This window comes from Sarcophilus harrisii, chromosome 5 (assembly GCF_902635505.1).
Source record: "Sarcophilus harrisii chromosome 5, mSarHar1.11, whole genome shotgun sequence".
Lineage (NCBI taxonomy): Eukaryota > Metazoa > Chordata > Mammalia > Dasyuromorphia > Dasyuridae > Sarcophilus > Sarcophilus harrisii.
This window is the reverse complement of record NC_045430.1, coordinates 15346380-15370479: the sequence shown is the minus strand read 5'-3', so window position 1 is coordinate 15370479 and position 24100 is coordinate 15346380. Positions and strand designations below refer to the sequence as shown.

The window sequence follows — 24100 nt, the reverse complement described above, 5'->3', positions numbered from 1 at the left end:
GCAGTAAGATAACTGTATAAATATGTATACATATATTGGACTTAACATATACTTTAACATATTTAACATGTATGGGACTACCTTCCATCTAGGGGAGGGGGTGGGAAGGAAGGGAAAATTTGTAATAGAAGGTTTTGCAAGGGTCAGTGTTGAAAAATTATCCATGCATATATTTTGTAAATAAAAAAGCTATAATAATTTAAAAAAATACTACAGTGTTTAAGAGTTCCTAACATCATCTGTAATGGGAATGCACTTATTTAAATCTTTTCCTATAGATAAAGCTATAAAGCAAAGATGTCGACTTTCCTGATAATTATTGAGTTCTGAAAGCATATGTGTGCATGTATATATATGCATCCATATAAAGATATATGCAAAACGTCATATATAATTATAAAAATTTCACAATTTACTGAAGACATGACAATATATTTGGAAAATCCTAGAAAATCAGCAAAGATACTAATTAAGACAATAGCTTTAGCAAAGTTGAAAATTACCAAATAAACGCTCAAAAATCAACTACTAGGTATATAATAGAATTGAAGAGGCTATTATAAAAAGTGGAAATCTCATTCCAATTAACTAAAATATGCATAAAGTTATCATGTTTTCTCTTTTCTTTTCTCTTCATATTTCTTTCTCTCGGCCACCCCTTCCTCCAGGTGTAAAATAAGACAATTACAGTAACTGAAGTAAAAGGACCGATTCAACTTTCAATCCTTGCGGCCCAAAGAGGCCCAATCAGATATTTGGTCTTAAAGACCATATATTGTCTTTGTGTTTTCTCTTTTCTCTCCAAAAACTATTTCCCACAAATCTGAGCCTATTTTAAGGTTCTTTTTATTCCCCTCCAAAGACCCTCTGCCGTGGCCCACTGCTTTGAGGTTATCAATTGAGTGTTTCCTGGAGGTCCTCACAAAGCGTAGAAAGCTCCTGCAGCCTCTCTTTCAAAGTTTGAGCTTTTTCCCTCAATTCTGCTGCTGTTGTACTCTTAGCCCCTTTTAACAGATGTCTTGAATCTTTCACAATGGTAGCCACATCCAGTAAAACAAAAATTCCCACCAATACAGAACCCCCTATCCTGGCTCCTTTAGACATGGACAATACAGCTCTCTGAAAAGCGTTGGCGGACTGACAGCCAGCTGCCCCAAGTCTCCAGGTCCCAAAATTCGAGGCCGCCTTGTCCGAGAATGAGAGGTCTTTTGGGAAGAATTTGGTAACCTCCTTTATAAGCCTGTTTGCTTCCTTAGCTAGACCTTTCATGGCCGCATCTGATTTTTTAACTTCGTTTAAATATTTCCTCCCCTGGGAGTGACTCACGTGATCAACGATATTTGCAGAAACACCAGTAACACCAGCAGCTATTCCCAATCCCAACCCAGTTGCAAAGAGGGCCAAGCTGGCCCCCGCCGTGACAGGTGCAAGCGAAATCCCCAGGATGCTCAGGACGCCCGAGACAGCACCGGCCGAGCTGGCCACTACGTTGGTAATGGTGCAGTCCTTGTGAATCTTGTCGATTTTGTCTGCCATGAAACAAAGGTCTTGCGAAAACTTTTCTAGTTTCGGCTTTATCTTTAAAAGCCTCCCCCGCATCTTTTCCAGTTTATGCCGCTGCAGTTTTTTGTATATCATGTCATCAATAAAATCATCCATCTCGGGTTCAGGGTTCAGCATTCAGGTACCAGCCCTGTGAAGAAGAGAAGTCAAAGGATAACGAGGTTGTTTGGGCGATGGGAAATAACATCTGTTTTTCTATCGAGTTCTAACATTGCCAGAGAAAAGAACTCTGGCAAACGCCTAGGAACAATATTTTCAACTTCCTGCCTCTGCTTCCTCAACAACCTCTCACTCTTTAACCCTTTGGTATATGGTTCCCATACCTAGAATTTTTTTGGAAACAGCTTTCTGAGGTCACTTACCTTCTTATCCTCTCTGCAGCATTTGATCCTTTTTTGATTATTTTCCCCCGAGGCAATTGGGGCTAAGTGACTTGCCCAGGGTCACACAGCTAGGAAGGATTAAGTGTCTGAGGCCATATTTGAATTCAGGTCCTCCTGACTAAAGGGCTGGTGCTCTATCCACTGTACTACCTAGCTACCTGCCCCTCCATTGCTCTTTGAAACACATTATTCCATTCCTTTATGCGCTTTCTGATGGGTGCAGAATCATCAAATTTCTTTTTCTCTTTGTATTTGAGGAACTTTCTCCTGGACACTTCCAGACTTTGTTATTTTTTAATAGAATTGTTTGATTCCATTAAATTGGGGTGGGGGGAGCTGCTCCTCCCCCCAGTCTTTCTTGATATCTTTTTTTCCCTTGGCTATATATCCATGGTTCTCCCTTGGAGATATAGGAAGAGCATGGGAATAATATACTAGAAATATAAGACTAAGAAACATTCCCCAAAAAGTAAGTGATAAAATGATAGGAATAAGCAGTCGGCAAAAGAAGGAACATTCATGATCATGATTTTTTACAATTTAATTTCCAGTGAGTTTTTTTTTTATTATAGGTTTTTATTGACAAAACATATGCATGGGTAATTTTTCAACACTGACCCTTGCAATCACTTCTATTCCAGTTTTTCCCTTCCTTCCCTCTACCCCCTCCCCTAGAAGGCAGGCAGTCTCATACATGTTAAATATGTTAAAGTATATCTTAAATACAATAGATGTGTACATATTTGTACAGTTCCCTTGCTGCGCGAGAAAAATCGGACTTAGAAAGGTAACAATAACCAGGGAAGAAAAACAAAAATGCAAGCAAACAACAACAACAACAGTCTCATACATGTTAAATATGTTAAAGTATATCTTAAATACAATAGATGTATACATATTTGTACAGTTCCCTTGCTGCGCAAGAAAAATCGGACTTAGAAAGGTAACAATAACCAGGGAAGAAAAACAAAAATGCAAGCAAACAACAAAAAGAGTGTAAATCCTATGTTGTCGTCCACACTCATTTCCCAGTGTTCTTTCGCTGGGTGTAGCTGGTTCTGTTCATCACTGATGATCGTGATTTTTTTAAAAGAAAATTTAAAAATTAGAACTTAAAAGAGAAGCAAGTCATCAACCATCTGAAAAAGGACTCCAGACTATTAATAGGAAGAAAAAAACAAATTAAAACAATCCCGAGATATTCCCACATTAATGAAATTGATAAAATATGGTCAGAAGGACCAAAGCAAACTAATACAAACTCAGTATGTTGTATATAATATACTTGTAATATTATGTATGAATATAACATATTGTATATAATATACTTGTAATATGTAGGTTTTAGAAATGTTTTATTTTCCCCAATAACATGTAAAAAGAATTTTAAATATTTGTTTTTTAAAAGTTTTGAGTTCCAAATTCTATCTCTCCCTCCTTTGTATATCAATTTATGTTTTTATCTACTTACTCATCTATCCATACATTCATACTAACACACCATCCATATGTTATATATATTTTTGTAATATTATATATGAACATAATATATTATATATAATATACTTGTAATATATAGATTTTTAAAATATTTTATTTTCCACAACAACACATAAAAAAAAATTTTAATATTTGTTTTTTTAAAGTTTTGAGTTCCAAATTCTCTCTCCCTCCTTTATATATCAATTTATGTTTTTATCTACTTATCTATCCACACATTGATACTAATACAGCATCCACATGTTATATATAATATACTTGTAATATATATGAACATAATATATTATATATAATATACTTGAAATATGTAGATTTTAAAAATATTTTGTTTTCCCCAATAACATGTAAAAACAATTTTAAATGTTTGGGTTTTTTTTTTAAAGTTTTGAGTTCCAAAACTTTAAAAGAGAGATGGAATTTAAACCCAGGCCTTCAGTTCAAATTCGGATTTTTTTTCCTCTCAGTTTCCCTGAGAAACTCCAAGAAACAAATTTTGTCCCCAATTCTATCTACACTTAAGCCCCTAGGACAAGGCCTCATCACCAGATCTGGAACCCATCTCCTACCAGAAAGTGATGACTTAAAATTCAAAATGAAACATGCATTTTTTGGACGCAAACATTATGAAAATTAATTTTGCTGCTCTCCATATATTTGCTCTCAGAGTTTTCCTTTTATATTTTGTTTTAAATTGTTTGCAGGAGGGAGGCTGGGAAGAGAAAGATAAATGCTTGTAAAATTAATAAATAGCATTAATTATAGGATTCTTATCACAGAGTGATGAAAAATCTAAGCACTATATGTTCATTAGGGATAATAAGGAAGGCCCTTGAAACTTATCAGAGGCTGGGACTAATCCCAGACTTCCAGGGATGTCAGCCGTGGCTGCTGAACTTGCCAGGCAAACAGGTCAAGGTCTGGAATTACACTTTAGACTGATCGATACTGGGAGAGCAAAGGAAGAGCACGAGCTCCTTGATCAACCTCGGACAGAGGTTTCTAGATCCCGAGCAGGAAGAGACATCGGAAGCAGCTGGTCCCACCGACTCATTTTACAGAGGAGAAAAGTGAATCCCAGAACAGTCAGTGACTTACAAAATTATAGATATAACTCTGGAATGGCCTTTGAGAACTATATCTGGTCCAGCCCCTCCATTTTACAGAGAAGGGAACTGAGGCATGGGGAAGTTAAGGAAGGGATTTACTTATTAAGGTCAGGGAGACTGCAGGCTGCATTACAAAGTCTACAACTCTCTCTTCTCCAGATTTAAAACTAAACAAAACCTCTTCTTGAGAACTAGGAGAGAAGTTTTCATTTGTCTGCTCAGACCGGCCTCTCCTCCAGGTTAACCAGATTTCAGCTTCTATATTCTAACAGCTCCTATTAAATCCAGAGAAGCTGGAGGCGAGGGCTTTAAAAATACCCCAACACACACACACACACACACACAAACACACAGAGTCATCCTACCTGGACCTTAAGAAAACTCCCAAGCAGCTTCACACTCCCTTCTTACATGGGAATCCAGACTTTATCGTCTTGGGGGCAAGGCACCAAAAAACCCCACAGTTGAACATAAATGTTCTCCAAGATCTATTCAGCCAGCCAGCAGGATGGGATGGACCCTATCTCTAAGAAATATTTTTGTCCTGCCTCCAGAGGACTCAAAAACAAGACATCAAAGAATTGGATGTATTTGATGAACACTGCAATGAAGCAGGTTCCATCTAGTCACAATCCTACTGAGATGTTGCATCCGTACACTACAGAGGATGGGGGTGACAGGCCAGGAGACAGCCAGCCCCCGGACTAGAGATCAATAACATTTAAAGGAAGAAGGAGAGAACTACTAGTGGGGTGCAGGTGCCCCAAATGAACCCAAACTTGAATTCAGTTGGTAAAAGTAAATCAAGACAAAGTCAAAAGTAGGGTTTCAAAAGGCCCTTCATTTCCTAGAATGCTAATCAGCGAAAAGCAAATGCAAAACTGAAACTCATACAACTTACTCAACTTAGGCAGGGCCTGATGAATACCACTTCTTCTTGTCACTTCCTTCCAGATCGTTTGTCCTAATTTGTTCTGTTTTCATTCGATCCCTGAGATGGTTTTTCTGACAATGGGTCCAAAGCTGGACCCTTCACTCTCCCTGATCGGGAGTAACTCTTGTAGGTAACCTGGTTGGTGTTAATGTTGTTTTCTACTGCCTCTGTCACTTTCCACTTCCTTCTCTGGTAGTGTTCTATCCTAATCACTTCCTTCACCATCCAATAAGAATATGAACTTCTAAAAGGGAGGGGCTACTCAGTTCCTTTTGTGCGCCGTCAATTATTTCTGTTTTGGCCAGAATCTTGAGGGTTTTCCCCTCCTAGATTTTTTGGTTTTGTTTTGTTTTTTGGACGAGGTGAAAGAGGCCATTTTTTGCCTCAATTGCTACCTACAAAGGGGTATCACCTCAGTCAAACATCAGTCAGAGACCTTAGCTTAAAAAGGTCAAAATCTCCCACTACATCCAGGGCCATCTCCGATCGTCCTTGTCTGCACAGAGCCATCAAAATTTCAAGGTTACAGGGTACAATCAGACCCTTCCCATACTAGGTTATCAGAATGATGGGGTTAGCCACTAAAATGATGAAGTACAGGATTAGACCCCAAAAGTATATTGGGGTTATGGATCGGTATCATGAGTCATCCCAAAAGAATTTGTAGGCACAGACTTCCAAATCAAGGACTAAAGATTTTAATACACTGCTAAGAGTGAGCCAAATTCAAAGAGAAGTTAGATTTCTAAAAGGGGATAGCTAGAACAAGGAATATGGCATTGACTGGAGGACTGAATTCATACAAAAGTTAACAGACTAACCCCAAAAGAGGATGGGGAGCGTGAAAAGGACACCATGGAGGGCGAACCCTAAAAAGGATTTATTACCATAAAATGAGCTCGCAAAGATCTATATTATGAGCAGATCTTTTATAGAGGATTTGACTCTATTTTACCACGGGGATTTGACAGCAAAACTTGGCTTGAATAGATACAAGAAAGTGGAGTTTCAAGAGACCTCCACCTGGGGTGGGACTGTAATCAAAAGTCCACTTGAACAAAAAGGTTATTTAAGGCTGAGATGATCCCATCAGTGTCTTTCTCTGTTTGCCTCAGAAGTATTATAATAATACAATACATATAACGTATGACATATTAATTGATATAAATACATTCATTATTAATATATTAGTGTAATATAATATATTATAATAACTAAATATAATATATAATAATTATCATATAATGAGTTTTTCTGCAAACATCCTTCTAGCTAGCCAGGATCTCATTTGTCCAGAGTGAATAGGAATTCTCCATCCCAGGCATGAAGTATTACACTGATTGAGAGTGGGAGTTAGAAAAGATCTGATAGAGATGAACTGGAAACTAAGTGCTTTCCCCAGCACACACAAGAACACAATAGTTGCCATCTCAGAACTATGTCCAAATGTGGTGAACATCAAGGGGAGATGTAATCATGAGTGGAGACTCACCTGGGGGGAAGTAGGTGATTTAGATAGAGACTTTTTGGTATCCTGGGAAGATGATAAAGTTTGGCTTCCCTGGCTGGGGGCAAGAACAGTTCCCAGCCAATGTGGGAATCAGGGAAAAATCTATGATTTAGGGACAAGGGTATGAAAAAATATGTTTTACTGATTTTAAGTACACTTATTAGCTTAGACATCTGCTCTTGCAAAAATGTAAATAAAATCCTTTCCTGGCTTTGTCAGTGGGTCAATAGAATTCTTGGAAAGATTCTCGTCTTTTATAAATGGGGGGCTCATCAAGGATCCAGACATCTTGAGTAGGGAGCTGCTGCTGTTGAAGTATGGGGAGGCAGGCCCTGTTAATTTCAACAGTCTCATGGATAGGCTATGAGCATCTCCGCTCACGGACTGTTCGGGAAATCTAGGACCATGTCAGTGAGTAAGACCACTGATGAATCCAGGAAATCAGGAAGGGAAAGAGAAATCCAAGGATAAGAAAGTAGACTATCTAGTATTGCCTTTATTGATTGGGGCATCTTACAGAGGTCTGAAATATCTCAGACAAATAAGTAAGATGGATAATAGAAATTTAAGAGACATCAAGGAAAACAAGGGAAGAGTATTAAACCCTTATGGATACTCTTCCAAAATAGCCCCTAAGGGAGGATGTGAGAGTACCAAGGAAGATATAGCCTGTACTAGACAAGAAAGATGAGGAATTTAAAATGTATGCATTTTTTTTCTTTCTCTGTATCTCTCTCTTTTAAATTATTCTTATTAAAGCTTTTTATTTTCAAAACATATACAAGGATAATTTTTCACCACTGATCCTTGCAAACTTTTTGTTCCAAAATTTCCCCTCTTCCCCCCACACCCTCCCCTAGAGGCAAGTGATTCAATATATTTTAAATCCAATCTATGCATTCATATTTATACAGTTATCTTGCTGCACAAGAAAAATCAGATCAAAAAGGAAAAAAAAATGAGAAAGAAAACAAAATGCAAGCAAACAACAATAAAAAGAGCAAGAATGTTATGTTGTGATCCACAGTCCTCTTCCTAGCTGCAGATGGCTCTCTTCATCACAAGACCATTGAAACTGGTCTGAATCATCTCATTTTGAACAGAGCCACATTTATCAGAATTGTTTATCTCTCTTTCTTTATGAGCTAGATTGCAGGTAAAGAATCAGGCTATTTGTGGTTCAGGCTAACCTGCATTTCCTTAAAAGTTGTTTTCCTGAGATAAAAACGTGGACTCCAGGATACAAGCTTGAAAAGAGTGATATGCCCTCTTGCCTTAGTTTTTCTCCCTTTGTGACCCAGTCAAAGCCCCTGGTTCTGGACCCCTGCACACCAATCCATAAAGATGGGGACTTCCTGTATCCTTGACCCCTAGGGGTCTAAAATCCTCCCATGGGTCTCTATATATGTAGAAGGTTATATGTATGTTTTTGTTTATTCTCCCTAGATGGGAGGTCCAAGCAATCTTCTCTCCCCTTCATTCCCCCTAAATGGGAAACTGCTTTTCACATGGTTTGGAAAAGTCAGGATGGGCTCACTAAGCAGAATCTGTCACTTTAAACACTTTCTTTTCTCATAACTGAAGGAAGAGTGAATTTATGGGCAGAATAGAGAAAGAAGAAATTGAAAATTTTAAAAATAGGCCCTTGGGAAGACCCGAGTCACTGCCATTTTGCCAAAAGTCATTTGGAAAAACCTCAATCCTATATCTCTCAGGTTTCAAGCACCACCTCATGTCTCAAACAATTTACTGAGACTTTACAAATTTGGGGAATCTAGGAGAACAAAGTTTTAAGTTTCAAACCTTTTGAAATAAAAACTGACATATTTAACATTTCTCCTGATTTGCAAAAGGGAAAAAGTGTTCTCCAAAAAACAACATAAATTTGTATACATTTAAATCAGAAATCTGATGCTCAATTGAATGATTCGAATCACTTTTAATTGATATGTACTAAAATTGCTTATAGGAGCATAAGATTTTTAGAAATGTGTGTGCATTAATCTTTAACATTGAAGAATTGCTGCTAGAAATTCAAACCTGCATTTGATTTGATTTGAAGTCAAAAACCAAGGCTTAAAGCAAAAGTTCCTTGCTCAACCTAATGAGGTGCATGTTTAATATCTCCTTTATTTAAGGTGCTATGTTGCCCTCTAAATTATATATTGTGCAATTTATAAGATTGTGTGAACTGTTTTAAAATTCTGTCATGTGCTATAGATTACTTAGCTATTGCCTATATTCTGAATTTTAAGGTTTGCTTTGCTTTCTCCCTTAAACAAAGAAATATTCTTAAAGAGACAGAAAGGAAAGGTCTACCCTTTTCTGTGGCCATGTTGGGTCTACAAAAATGAAATTACGTCATTGAAATGAAGTTGTTAAATTTTACAAAAAGTTAAAAAATGTTTAAAAGCACCTGACAAGAAAGGTTGATTGTAAAAGCAATTGATAAGATGAAAAGTTTTGTTGTCCTAAGACAGAGAAGGAAAGGAAGTTTCTTTCTTCAGACCCACTGTTTTCAAGGATGGGTAAGTAGGAGAGACAGAGAAAGACAGAGAGAGAGAGAGAGACAGAAAGAAAGAGACAGAGACAGAAAGAGACAGAGACAGAGAGAAAGAGTAGGAGAAGTATCTGAATCAGAAGGAAATGGCACATGCAGTTTTGAAGGGGCTTTAGCAGAAGTCTACTAAAGGGATATGTATGTGAAAGGGAATGAGAGGAGCTTGGGCAGAAAGGGATTTGAGAGTTTGGAAACTTTTGGGAAAACAGAAAAGCAGTTTGCTGCCAGATTAAAAACTCAGGCAATAAACAACCTTATTTATACCCAGAGAGAGGACTGTGGGAACTGAATGTGGATCACAACATAATATTCTCACTTTTTTTGATATTGTTCACTTGTATTTTGTTTTTTTTTTTACTCATTTTCTTTCCTTTTTGATCTAATTTTTCTTGTGCAACAAGAAAGTTGCACAAATATGTTTACACATATTGGATTTAACATATATTTTAATATGTATAACATATATTGGATTACTTGCCATCTAGGGGAAGGAAGTCTTGTGAAACACAAGACCATGCAGGGGTCAATGTTGAAAATTTATTTTTTTAATTAATTAATTTTTAAATTTTTAAAATATACATATATAATTTATTTTAATTTTATATAATTTTTTTAATTTTTAAATTTTTTAAAAACAAAAAATTTTAAATTAAAAAAAATTTTAAAATAAAAAGCTTTATAAAATATTTATTTTTAAAATTTAAATTTAAAATAAAATCTTTAAAAAAAAGCTTTTGGGGCTATGTCAGTGAAAATTTCAAGGTGAAATATACCGCATTTTCAAGTATAAAAACTGGCACTTAATCCTTTCCTAGCTTACAAAAATAGAAAAAGTTTGTGTGAAATGGGAAACAACCAAAAGATAATTGAGTTTGAATAAAATATCTAGTTAGAATTTTGCGAAAAATATGTTTAAGTTCTGTCATGTTATTATAGGCAATGTTTTGTAACTGTTATTTAGAAAACTCAATATTTCTATCCGTTGCTTGTAAGTTGAGGAGAAGTTACAGCTAAAATGATTTGGCTATGGCTCATAAATTTTGCACAATTGTTAATTACTTTGGATGGAAAGGTGGGAATAAAGTGAAAACTTTATCTGGATTGGTTTTACATTTTAGAGCTATTCACCTAGAGATCTGAGGATATATACCTCCATTTCCCTCTTCACAGAATCTTGGGAGATGTGCTAAAGAACAAAACCCACAAGGGGTGAACAGGTAGGAGCATCAAGTTCAGCCCCTTTCTCTGGGATTTGTAAACTTGGCAGGTTTCTTAAAACCATTTTGTGAGCAAGTCCAGCAACGTAGGAAAAGAGCTTGTTTTAGGTTATATAGTTCTCAAACAAGGAATGGGTTTACTGGGAAACTATAAGCTTGTTACATAGAAATGATTTCCAATGATTCTTTTTTTTACAAGACAGGTTTAAACTCAAGGAGAAGAAAAACAATTGAAAGATGTTAAGTGAAATCTGGTAAACTTTGTTGTCCTGATAAAGTTAATTAATCGGTGGATTAAAGTCACCTTAATGAACATGTTTTACTCTGAGCAATGTTTCATAACATTTGTTAAATTTTGCATCCCAAGTCTTTGGTCGTTGGTTACTGATCATCTGAAAGCAAGAATGTTGGACTTAAAACCATCTCCTTAGATAGCAAGTTGTAAATTTTCTGTGATGAATCTCTTACTATTATCGATGCAATACTTATTATTTAGGATCTGTGTGTGTGTGTGTGTGTGAGACTCTTAGTAGATATACTTATAAGAAATAAGTCCTTATAAAAACAAATGATACAACTGATCGTGGGACCCTCCTGTTATTAATTATTGAAATTAAATCTGAAATATCTTCAGTGTAGCTCAGAGAAGAGAATTTTAGTGCAATCAGTTTTCTTAGATGGATGTAACTTGTGGATTATTTTATGTTATGTCAATGGGAAAATCAATTTTATTTAAAATTATTCCTAATGTGGAGATACTCTCTCTATATTACGTCCTGTGGTACAAACATGTTTCTACCTTTTGATGATATCATCCCTAACCTTCATTTGTGAAGATTTGTTTTCTTTTAGACTTTGATCAATTCAATTCACCTTCAAATGATAAGCACTATATACTGTATCAACTAGTTTCAGGGACCTGACTCAAAGTTCACTGGATGCTTCTTTAACCAGTTCCTGGCCCTTAAGGTCACCATCCCTCAAAGTTGGGACCCTGGGATTCAATTCTATGCTCGTTCCCAGAAGGAGTTAGCTTTAAAAGATAAAACCAATATCCCATACCCCAAAGGACTTTGAGCCCCATTTGTTTGGGGAAAACTGGAACTGATTAGTGAATGGACCCTAGATTACCTAGTGGCTGAGTGGGCCGTCAGGAAGGAACTTATTGATCCTGGGGAGAGGAGGATCATACAGTATTAGTGCTCCTCCCTTACTACTATAGTATTTGGGGCTAAGGAGGAAGGATATCTGGTTAAGAGCTGGGTAAACATCACTGAAGAAGCTACCCAACAATTTAGTTTGAAGCCTGTCAAAAACTTGACTAGTCACACACAATTAAGTAGTTTTGTAAGTATTTGTGCCCTAATAGAAAAAGAGGATTTTATGGGTCTGTCTGCCCAATTTGGAATAATGTTTGGTTTACTACAGCTTATAAGTGGTGGACATTTAGTTATTACAAACCAGAATTGATCTCAAAATTGAGTATATTTAAAGGAGAGGATGCTATCCAGGCTCTTTTTTTTTGGTCATGGCCTGCAGGTAGACCAATGTTGAAAAGAGTCTGAACAAAAATAATTACTATGTCTGTGGCACTGGTCGCCCCACCATCCGGGTAGTATTGTTCCCCTTGGGCGTGGAAAAACATAAGAATATGTAGAGGGCCAGGAAGCAAGAATCCATTCCAGGTTTTGAATCTTACAGTAACTTGGCTCACCAAAACACTGTTTTCTTATTGAAATAGTAGAGACTGCCTGTCAAGATAATAAATTAATAATCTAGCGACTGAAGCAAAATGCAAACACTGCTCTTTGGATTAAAGGCAGACCTTTGAATTTAGGACAGGAAAAAGAGCCCACAATAGAGACTAAAGGAAAGACACTGGAGACAATGGTATGATAAACTTTACCCTGATGTGTATCTCAACTATTTGTATCTCTGTCTAATTAACCAAGATCCGGGGCTTAATCATTTACATCTTAGTAGATTTTGTTTGTTAGAGAAAACTATAGGAACTTCAAAGAGTATACTTTGGATCAAGTCTATGAGCATTTGAGGTATATATATTTGTCTCTCTAATCAATAAACTTTGAAGAGTTCATAATGGAAACTCTTTCCGCCTGGCTCCCACAAAGTCATACCCTTCATCTTACTGGATCCCAACAAGAGTAAATTCAAGTGCACAGTCCTCCCATTCTAAAATAATACCCCGGGGGAGAACAGCTGTGCTTTGTCTTACCTAGTCTCTTCTGCGAAGAAGGGGACCCACCAAGGCTAGACCAGCTTCTCCTTCCAGCTCCGGAAATCACTCAGCTTGCTTCTCACAGCAGGGTGAAGATTTCCCAAATCTTGAGATCATATCAACACATAATTGAATCTGGATTGTAGCTAGGAACAGCTCTGGCAGTTTCGCAGGGATGGGCACGGAGGCAACACCCTTAGATATACTCTATCTGGGAACTGGGTGAGCACCTGTGCGCTGATCCAATTGGCTATTCCTTTGACCCCGACATTCAAAAAAGAAAGCAAAACTAGAATTCTTGATAAGATGCATGTTTCTTAAACTCCTCAAAATGGCAATCAATCTGATATAGATTATACACATATATTTATATCAAATATATTTGCACATTAGTCATGTTGTGAAAGAAGAATCAGAACAAAAAGGAGAACCCACAAGAAAGAGAAAACAACAACAATACAAAAATGAAAATAGCGTGCTTCAATTTGCATTGAGTCTCCATAGTTCATTCTCACAACATGGATACCATTTTCCATCATGAGTCTTTGGGAATTGTCTTGGATCATCGCAAGAGAAAAGTCTATCAACGATGATCATCTGCACAATGTGGCTGTTATTGTATACAATGTTCTCCTTGGTTCTGCTCCCTTCGCTCAGCATCAGTTCCTATCAGTCTTTCCAATTTTTCCTGAAATCCACCTGCTCATCATGTCTTATATAACAGTAGTCTTCCATTACATTCATACACCACGATTTGTTTAGCCATTCCCCGACGGATGGGCAGCCCTTTGATTTGACTATAGGAGTTTAGTGTCCTTGGGATAGGAATGATATGACCAGATGTGAGAATGTTCATCATTTACTGAAGGGCGCCATACCTCTGCACTCAAAGGATGGACATGGCAGGAGATGATAGACCTGAAATCAAAAGGAGGATTGCTTCTTTTTGCAACATAGATTCTGTACATCCCAACTGGGGGCTTGGGTTTGCAGCAAGAGAGCAGACCTCCCTTTGGGACTCTCTAACACCCTCTGAGTTGTTCCATCTTTCTTTTGGGATGTTTCTTCCTAGCCAACATAATGGGAAGCAATTTATGGAATTATGCCCAAAGGGCTATAAAACTGCATACTCTTTGATCCAGCAATATCACTACTGGATCTGTATCCCAAAGATTAAAAAAAGGGAAAGGACCCACATGTACATAAATGTTGATAATAGCTCTCCTTATGGTGTATGTATTCTAATAGTATACATATAGATACATAATTTTAAGTGTGTGCAATGTATATATATATATGTATGTATGTATGCATGTATGTATGTATACAAATGCAACAATGTTCCTTCTAGTCTAAATCTTTTCCTCTCCCACTCCTTCCATCTACTAACCATTACTGAAACCTGGCTCGCCCTAATGACAGAGCCTTCCTAGCTACCCTTTCCAGGAGTGATGGCAATAATTACTCTTTCTTTTTGGATCACAGTTGAAATACTCTCCATTGCTACTTCCACTTCTTCTCCTAGAGCTCTCTCTCAATCATCTCTCTTCCTTTGGATTTCATGCTACTCATATCTATTACCCAATTAAGATCCCGGGAGCTGTTGTCTATAAATCCTCAGGTCACTTTCCTTCCATCTTTCATGAGTTTCATGTGTGGTTCACAATTTTTTTCTTCCCCAATTCCTTTTTTCATATATATTGACACCAAAAACCCCACACCCTAATCATTCGGTTCCTCAACTTACCGACTTTCCATGAACAATTCCTTTCTTCCATCTCAATCATTCACAAATACGGTCAAACTCTTGATCTTGCCATTGCCCCAGATTGTACCATTCAAGAATTTTGAAATTCCCCCGACAATAATCTATTGGCTTTTTGCTTCTCCCTCTGTCCTCCCTTATCCTCTTCATCTGCCTTGTGACTTCCAATCATTTGACGCCTCAGTCGTCTCCCAAGTCAATTCCACTCCACACTTTCCTCTTGATTCTTGATGAACCAACTCAACTCTGAGCTCTCCTAATTCCTTGATATTGCTGATTATGCATAATTAAGCCTCAATCTTCAATCACTCCCACCAGGCATCACCTACAAATCTGCTGTGTGATTCTAATAGTGTGTATATGTATAAATACATAATTTTAAATGTGTGCTTATGTATATATGATACGTAATTTTAATAGTGTGTACATATATTGAGATTTCTAATTTTAATAGTGTTTATATGTATATAGATATAGCATTTTAATAGTATATATATGCATCTGTAGAGATGCATAATTTTAATAGTATTTCTATGTATACATAGAGATAGATATAGCATTCTAATAGTGTGTGTATAAGCATCTGTATAACTATATAATTTAATAGTATTTATTTGTATATATATAATTTTAATAGTGTGTGTATATGTATCTATATAGATATGTAATTTTAAGTTTTTATACGTATATCTATAATTCTAATAGTGTGTATGTGTATAGAAACATAATTTTAAGTGTGTGTCTATATATATAGGATCTATAATTTTAGTAGTGTATGTATATGCATAGATATAGAATTTTAATAGTGTGTGTCTCTGTATATAGAGATATATAATGTGCATGTGCACGTACATACAGACCACACTCCCAGAACTCCTACGCTAAGCCTTCCTGACTCTTCAGGGATATTTCCCGCTAATGGACTGCTGCTGTTTCTAGAAGGTTTGACATGAGGGCAAGGGGGAGGGGGCGGAAAGGTCAGCTCTGGAAGAGGTATTTTTTGCATCTTCAGACTACCAGATGAATAATTAATGAGGCTTGGCTCTGAGAGTCCAGAGCCATCATTTCTGGGACGACTTGACCAGGCAATCTGTCACCAGAGGCCAGGCTCCCAAAGCTTTCTGGGCCGAGCCCAGGGGCCTGTAAGGCTAAAAAGCCGGGGAAGAATGAGATCATAACACTGAGAGCCGCCATAATGTCCTTCATTTTTATGTCTCTGCTTCTGCTAATGGCGCCAGTGTCTTCACGGTCGTCCGGTGTCATCCTGGACTTCTTCCTCTGAACATCCAATAACTTGCTGAGGGTCTTCTGATGAGGGGGGAGCTAAGTGGCTCTCCAGATGGGTGTCAACCTCAAGAGCTTACCAGCAAGTCACCTGCCTTCTCAGCCTCAACTTCCTCATCTGCAAAGTAGGAATAAGCTTCCTACTTCCCGAGTTGCTGTGAGGACCAAATGAGTTAGCCTTTGCTCTCTGCAAACTTTAAAGCACTCTACAAATGCTGCTGTTATTATCTGTACTCTCTTTCCCCTCACAGACAACATCATTTCTTGCCTGAGCTATTGCTGTCAAGAGCAGAGTATTTACTAGTTTGCCTGCCTCAGTTTCCCCCCTTTGTTCTTCCTTTCTCATCACTCCCAAGGCAATCTTCCTGACGTCTTTCTCATTTGTTTGGTTTTTGGAAGCAGTGTGGGAGAAGTGATATAACCAAAGTTACCCACATAGTAAATGTTGAAGGCTAGATTGGGAGTTCTGACTCCAGGCCTAGTGCTCTATCTGCTCTCTCCATCCCCTCCATCCCTCTCTGTTTCACCCCAGATTTTTCAGTGGCTTCTCATTACCCAGGAACCTTTGCACCAAAAGCCCTCCCCTGACCGACCTGCAGTTTTCACCCACAGCATGGCACAATCGGGAGTCCGTGGACCTGGACCCATGTCCCAGCTCTTCTCCTTTCCTACCTGGATAATTTTGGGCAAAGTCCACTCGACCCCCCAGTTTCTTCATCTATACAGCAGTGACCATCACTTACAGAGTGCACAGTAACGAAGAACTTCTACCTAGCCATATCCAGGGAGGTGTACTTGTCTCTGAAGGGCTTGCCATTTGGGGATGATACAATAACCTTAGAAGGGTCTCTCCCTCCAATACCTCCATGGCTTCCAGGTGAGGGATGGAGTTCGGGGTAGAAAAGAATTAAGAAAGCTTCCCCCATAATACATTTGGCTCACTATTTTTCTCTCCTATCTCTCTGTGTCTCTCTCTTACTTCCTCTCTCCCTCTCCACCAATAATCTCTTGACTTGCCAATAATAATATATTCCAAATGGTTGAGCAAACAATGAGGGAAATCACTCTTCTGTATCTGATTCCCAGCAACAAGAAGAAGCCGGTTTCTGGGCCGGATGTTAGGGGGTCTTTGGCGGGGAGCCATAGAAATAATAAATCACAGAATGCGTAATAGAGAAAGAGCAGAGATGCAGGAATAACCTGACGTATTCTGCAGATGTCCGAGCGTGCAGAGAAAAAACGAGTAAGATGCCAGATTCTTTGTTATTCAAGTCCATGCTGGGTAGCACCCAGCACCAGGGTAATCACCCGCTACTCTGGAGTTTGGACAAACTCCAAGGAGACTCTTAGCAAGAGACTCTAAGAAAGAGGCTTAATTTTTATACTTCTCACACTTCTACTACTAGCACGAGGATTTTCTAAGGCGACCCAGTTTAATCCCATTTTATGACATCGATAGAATAAAACGGGCTGACAGAACCAAACATGACCACCACTCCTTCCCTAGTCTTTTCTTGTTGTTTTGTTGTTGAGTGAACATTTAGGTAGCAATGAATTTTACTTCAGGGTCATGGATTGAGCTGCCATCTTGGGAGCTATAAAGGGAGATTTAAGAACTTCATTGAAAAGATCAGAGGGCGAGAGCTTCATGCATTAGCTTTGGAGAGCCAAGTCTACTTTATGGGATTTTTAAAAAGGTCTATGAAAGCCTTTTAATGGGAGACAGAACGGCAACATGTGAAGAGTGCTGTTCTGCTTTCAAATCCCATTTCTGTTGCTTATGGCGTCTCTATTGTCTACTTATCCCATTCAACGAACAATCTGACTGCTCAGACAGGTTTTACATCTCCCCTCCTAGGGTTTTAGGAACACCCTGCGATGGCTGGAGTCTCCATTCCAGTGTACTCTCCACAACAACAGCCAGTGATTAATGGCTAACCAATTAATGTCGATTAAACTTTGTGGTAGTAGCATTTTCACTCTTTCTGTTGATGTTATGCAAGCAAACATTGTTGTTGTTTAGTCATATCCAACTTTACATGACCCTTTGGATTTTCCCATCATTCACTGGAAATTTTTAAGCAGAGGCTGGAAGAGCATTTGTCAGGGATGTTAAAGAAGGTGTATGAAGGATCTATTTCTACTTTCTATTTCACCGTGTTTTGTGTGAAACAAACATGGTGCTGGCTAATCTGATCTCTGACTATGAGATTCTAGGAAGCATTGAGGACTCGGAGCCGATCCGTAGTTGCTCAGAGCCTGTAGATTCAAATCCTTGTACACTCTTCTTTAGAAATGACCAGTGAGATACATTGTTGGTGGAACTGTGAACGGATCCAGCTATTGTGGAAAGTAGTTTGGAACTATGCTCAAAAAGCTATCGAACTGTGCAAATCCTTTGACCCAGCAGTGTTTCTATTGGGATTATATCCCAAAGAGATCCCAGAAAGGGACCCACATGTGCAAAAATGTCTGGGGCAGCCCTTTTTATAATGGCTAGAAACTGGAAACTGAATGGATGTCCATCAGTTGGGGAATGGCTGAACAAATTGTGGTATATGAATATTATGGAATATTATTGTTCTGTAAGAAATGACCAGCAGGATGATTTCAGAAAGGCCTGGAGAGACTTAAACGAACTGATGCTGAGTGAAATGAGCAGAACCAGGAGATCATTAGACACGGCAACAACAATACTATACGATGATCAATTCTGATGGATGTGGCCCTTTTCAGCAATGAGATGATTCAGACTAGTTCCAATTGTGCAGTGATGAAGAGACTATCTACATCCAGAGAGAGAACTATGGGAACAGAGGATGGAACACAGCATAGCATTCTCATTCTCTCTTATTATTTGCTTGTTTCTTTCTTCTCAGTTTTTCTTTTTCTTCCTTCTTGATGTGATTTTTCTTGCACACCAGATGGCTGTGTGAATATATACATACATATTGGATCTGGCATGAATTTCGGCATATTTGGCATGTATCAGACTGCCTGCTGGGTTGGGGAGGAAGATGGATGGGGAAAAAGGGGAAAATTTGCGGCAGGTGGTTATTATGCAAGGGTCAGTGTTGAAAAAATTACTCATGCGTATGCTTTGTGAATAAAAAGCTTTAATTTTTAAAAAAGTGACCAATGAGGAGGCAGCCAGGTGGCACAGTGGTTAGAGCACAAGCCCTGAAGTCAGGAGGACCTGAGTTCAAATCTGGCCTCAGAGACTTAATACTTCCTAGCTCTGTGACCCTGGGGCAGTCACTTAATCCCAATTGCCCCCACAAAAAAAAAAAAATGACAAGTGACCCAGGAAACTCCTCCCACGAAGAGTTCACATAGACAGGATTCCTTCCTGGAGAAGTCTGACCCCCAAAAGAGAGATTATTATCTATCTTCTTCCCTCTTACTCTAAATTAGGATTTTAGAGAACTCTCCCCTAAAGTATTAACTTTTTTCAGAAGATTTTATCCAGTGTATAAAATAATTCCAGTCACAGGGTGAGGAGCCAGGGGCCAGAAGAAGAATGAGAGAGGGGAAATTTCCTCCACATTTGCTGAACATGTAATGAAGAACTGGTGCCAGAAGCCTCTCAAAGGGTGACAAGCTCCTTTAATAACCTAACTTGGGGTGGAGAGCACAGACTATGTTTTTGTTTTTTTTTTTTTTTGCTCTGTTTTTATACCCCTAGTATTTGCATAGTGACTGGTAGACAATAGGTAACAAGCATTTATTAAGCACTTACTGTATACCAGGCACTGGCTAAAGCATTAGATACAAATAGGAGCAAAAAGACAGTTCCCATAGAGCTTATCCTCCATGATGCTCCGTGTTCCATTCTTTATCACTCTATTCTCCATCCCAGCCATGGAGGAGGAAGGGCAATACAGAATTGCTACATCATCTTTTGGCAAGAGGCCAATAGACTTGCCCAGCTCCTGGGATCACCTGCCTCAGATCCTTGCTAGGTGCATAACCTTGGGAAAGCCATTTAGCCTCTCACCTTCAATTTCCTCATCTGAAAAATAAGGGGGTTGGACTGGATGACTTCCAAGATCCTTCCAGCTCTGAATCTATGATCCCCTGATCATTGCCAATTGGTCACTCACCAAGCATTTATTATATGTTGGTTACGATCCATTCCCTTTCTGGCTGTTCTCTCTCTCCAGACGACCCAACATCATGAAGAGGACTTCTCCTCCCCACTCGCTTTCTAGTTCTCCATATATGTTGTCTTCCTCTATTCCTTGAGGACAGGAACTGTCATTTTGCTCCTATTTGTATCTAATGCTTTAGCCAGTGCTCGGTATACAGTAAGTGCTTAATAAATGCTTGTTACCTATTGTCTGCCAGTCACTCTGCAAGTACTAGGGGTATAAAAACAGAGCAAATAAACCCAAAAAAACAAAACAAAACTCTGCTTTCAAGGAGTTTATATTCTAGGAAGTAGCCGAGCTGTGTTCTTCCTTTCTGGTGGCTTTCTCGGAAAGCCAGTTTGACTCAGCCAATGAGAGGCAATGTCTCGATAACCACAACGGTAGTTCAGGGGGTGGGGAATTGGCTCAGGTCATGACAACGGTGGGAAGAATATGGGCTTTTGGAGTCGGGGGGGGTCTACATTGGAAGCTTGGATCTGCTGTTTTATTAATATTGTTACATAAATATGATATATATTTATAAAAATTTATCTATATATAAAATTATATAAATATTATTATTTATAATAATTTATCCATATGTAAATATATAAAATTATATGAATATTATTATTTATAATAATTTATCTATGTGTAAATATGTAAAATTAGATAGATGTTATTATTTATGAGTTATCTATATGTAAATAGAGATAATTATGCAAATGTTATTTATAATGATTTGTAAATATATAAAATTATATAGATGTTATTATTTATAATGATTTATCTATATGTGAATATATAAAATTACATAAATGTTATTATTTCTAATGATTTATCTATATGAAAAGATATAAAATTATATAAATAATATTATTTATATGATCAGATCCAAGAAAGGGAAAGTATTTGCCTTTATTAGCTAATGGGAACTAGTAAAGGCAAATCTCTTCCCTTCCTTGGCCCCGATCATTGGTAAAACTAGGGCCTCTGGTCCTTAAGGCTCTTGCATGAGTGGATCTGTGGCTACAGAATCCAAGCTTCTACTTTCTGTGACTTTTCCAGCAGCGACTTTGTACATAAATTAGGGAGCCAAACTCTTCCATTCTCAAGTTCAGATCTCCATCTAGTGGACATGTATAGGAAGAGGAACATGGAGACTGGACCCGAACATGACAGAATTAGGCTTGGAGTCTGGTCCTCGGCTCTGCTGAGACTTTGGGAGAGACATGGGCTCCCCCGGGATCTTGGTAAGACGAAGCCTCGTTCTACGGTCCCTAACCCCGCTGCTGGTTCAGAGACTCAATGTCATGGATGATCATTTGAAATATTGATGGAGATTGCCTTGAACTCTCTCCAGAATCATCAAAATTCAATGGCAAGACCAAAGTCAGGATGCCTGGCGAGGGCCCGGGATGCAGTGAATGACCCTGACGCCTTTGATGGTTAATGGAGCTCTAAGCGCTCCATGGTGCCCCATCCGGCCACCTCTCCTTTGCTCATTACATCCGGGAAACTTGGACATGCTCCAGATAGACATCCTCTCTTATATACTGGGTAAAAGCCCCTTTTGTCCTCCATTTCTTTCTGCCTCTGCCTTCCTTTAAGACCCACTCAGGAGATAATTCATCCAGGAAGTCACCATAGAACAAGAGAATTTCAAAGATGGAAGGGACCTTGGGGGCCTCGTTCTGGAAGAGCGAGATTTCCTCTCCAACAGCTCAGACCACCCTTCTGCCTGAAGGCCCCTCCATAGAGGAAGTGGCAGCCGAGCTGAGCCTTGAAGGCAGCGGTCAGGAGGAGCAGAGAAGGTCCCAGAGCAGGGCGACCCGATATTCCCACAGACACAGAGGCAGAAGATGGCGAGAGTGAGCCTGGGGAAGAGGAAACTTAGTGACAAGGAGGGATGTGAAATAAAACTGCAAAGGAAGCCTGGAGCCTGAAGGGACAAGGAGCCTTCAGTGCAGGGAGAGGGTACGTCGGTACTTTTGTTTTCTCATTCCCAAGTCAAAGTCTTGGCACTATTAGGTAGGTTCCACTCAGAGCCATGGAGTGACTTATTACATAAGCTCCAAGCAGACATCCCTGATCCTCAACCTCCACCTAGGCTCTGGCCACTCCCCAATGATTTCCCATTTGTTCTTGGCCCTTCCTCACCATGACTTATCCCAGTGGGAGCCATTGGAAGGAAGAGAACCCTTCAGCACAACCCTGGGTCTGTGAGAAACCATGGCCCGGCTCGCCAGCCGCTTGCCTCTGGTAAACAGGACTGAGCAAAAGAACACGTTGTGGGGGTGAGGAGATGCTGGGGGAGCTGGGGTCCGAGGGGCCCCTCCTGCTCCTTTAGCCTTTAAAAGAGGCTGGAAACAGAATGCCAGAGCCGGGAGTGACTTTAAAATAGGGAATGAAGCTGGGAGAGACTTTAGAACAGGGGATGGAAGAAATGGGAGCAAACTTGGACCAGAATGTTGGCTGGGAGGGGGTTTAGAACACTGACTGTAACAGCAGGGAGGAACCTTAGAACAGGGGATGTCAGGACTAGGAGGGAGCTTAGAACAGGGGATGTCAGAGCTGGGAGGGGGCTTAGAACAGGGAATGTCAGGGCTGGGAGGGGCCTGAGTTTAATGTTTAATTGAATAAAGTTGCAACATTTTCTGCATGCAAAGTTGAAAAGCAATATATTTCTTGCCCTTAGACTATTAGGGAGGATGGACTATGTACCCACAATGGAGAGAAGACTTTTAGCTGATGGATCCTTCTTCGTGGAGGAAGTGGCAGCTGAGCTGAGCCTTGAAGGCAGAGGTCAGGACGAATAGAGAAGGTCCCAGGCAGGGCGACCCGATGCACTCACATGCACAGAGCCAAAAGATGGCGAGAATGAGAGTGGGGAAGAGGGAACTTAGTGAAGAGAAGGGCCATGACATAAAACTCCAAAGGAAGCCTGGAGCCTTCATGCCGGGAGGGACTATGTTGCTACTTTCGTTTTTTCTCATTCCCAAGTCAAAATCTTGGAGCTTATCAAGCATTTTATATAAAATGGTTCTTAGGGAAGGTCAGTCAATAGGCATTCAACAAGTGCTGAGCTTTGGGGATGCAAAAACGATCAAAGACATGAAGGTTTATGTGGACTAAATAAAATAAGCAGCATATAAGGGGGAAACAATATTTTGTTCACATTTCAGGACATTCCTTGTCCTCAAGACTCTCCCAGCCGACATCCCCCGTTCTAAGCTCCCTCCCAGCTCTGACATCCCCTGTTCTAGGCCCCTCCCAGCCCTGACATCCCCCGTTCTAAGGGTCATCCCAGAGTGACTCTAAGTCTTCACCATCTGCAAGGATTCTTCACCTGGCACCCACAAAATGTTTATTTCATGTATTTAAGCCATTCTCTCAGAAAGGTCCGCAGGTTTCACTCGCTCGCTTGCCATCTATCTGGGACACCCACAAAAAAGTGTTAAGAAATCTTGCTCTAGAGCATCTCCGGGTTCTGATGCTGATCACAAAGCTCCACAAATATCAGCTACTACGATTTGCAGAGCCCTTCATAGTGTCTCATCTGGTCACGTCCCGTAACGCCGCGATGCTCTCTGACACACTCACACGCCGCTGTTTTCCCGAGGCCTACGGGCCCTTCCAAATAAATTCACTTGGACATTTAAAATGGTGGAGAGCCCAGCTTCTGAAAACCGTGGCTTGTGACCCACATGGGGTCTCGTACCTAAATGTTGGGGGAGGTGGGAGTGTCACAAATTATAATTATTATCAGTAAATATTTGAATATAAGCTTTTTATATTTATATTATTTTTTATAGCTACTTATCTAGGGTCACCTAAAATATCTCAAGCAAAAACGGATTATGATAGTTTAGCATGTGTAACCTATATTGGATGGCTTGCCATCTAGGG

General features: G+C 39.3%; 1 protein-coding gene across 3 annotated transcripts; it reads right to left on the bottom strand.

Moving 5' to 3' along the window:
• Window positions 1-794: 794 nt before the first annotated feature.
• LOC105750685 (apolipoprotein L3) lies at window positions 795-13192 on the bottom strand. Of its 3 annotated transcripts, none has more exons than XM_023504464.2 (2): window positions 13010-13192; window positions 795-1693 (listed from the first exon to the last, which is right to left on the bottom strand). In XM_023504464.2, the coding sequence occupies exon 2, from the start codon at window positions 1678-1680 to the stop codon at window positions 895-897; it is 786 nt and encodes a 261-aa protein (XP_023360232.1). In that variant the 5' UTR covers window positions 1681-1693; window positions 13010-13192; the 3' UTR covers window positions 795-894. The 3 variants fall into 3 exon arrangements, with proteins under 3 accessions (XP_023360232.1, XP_012406117.1, XP_012406118.1); XM_012550663.3 differs by lacking the exon at window positions 13010-13192 and adding an exon at window positions 5454-5701; XM_012550664.3 differs by lacking the exon at window positions 13010-13192 and adding an exon at window positions 4918-5432.
• Window positions 13193-24100: the final 10908 nt, after the last annotated feature.

What these genes read in the sequence shown, in the direction of transcription:
- LOC105750685 (XM_023504464.2), bottom strand. Translation starts at nt 1,680, where the DNA reads ATGCTGAACCCTGAACCCGAGATGGATGATTTTATTGATGACATGATA.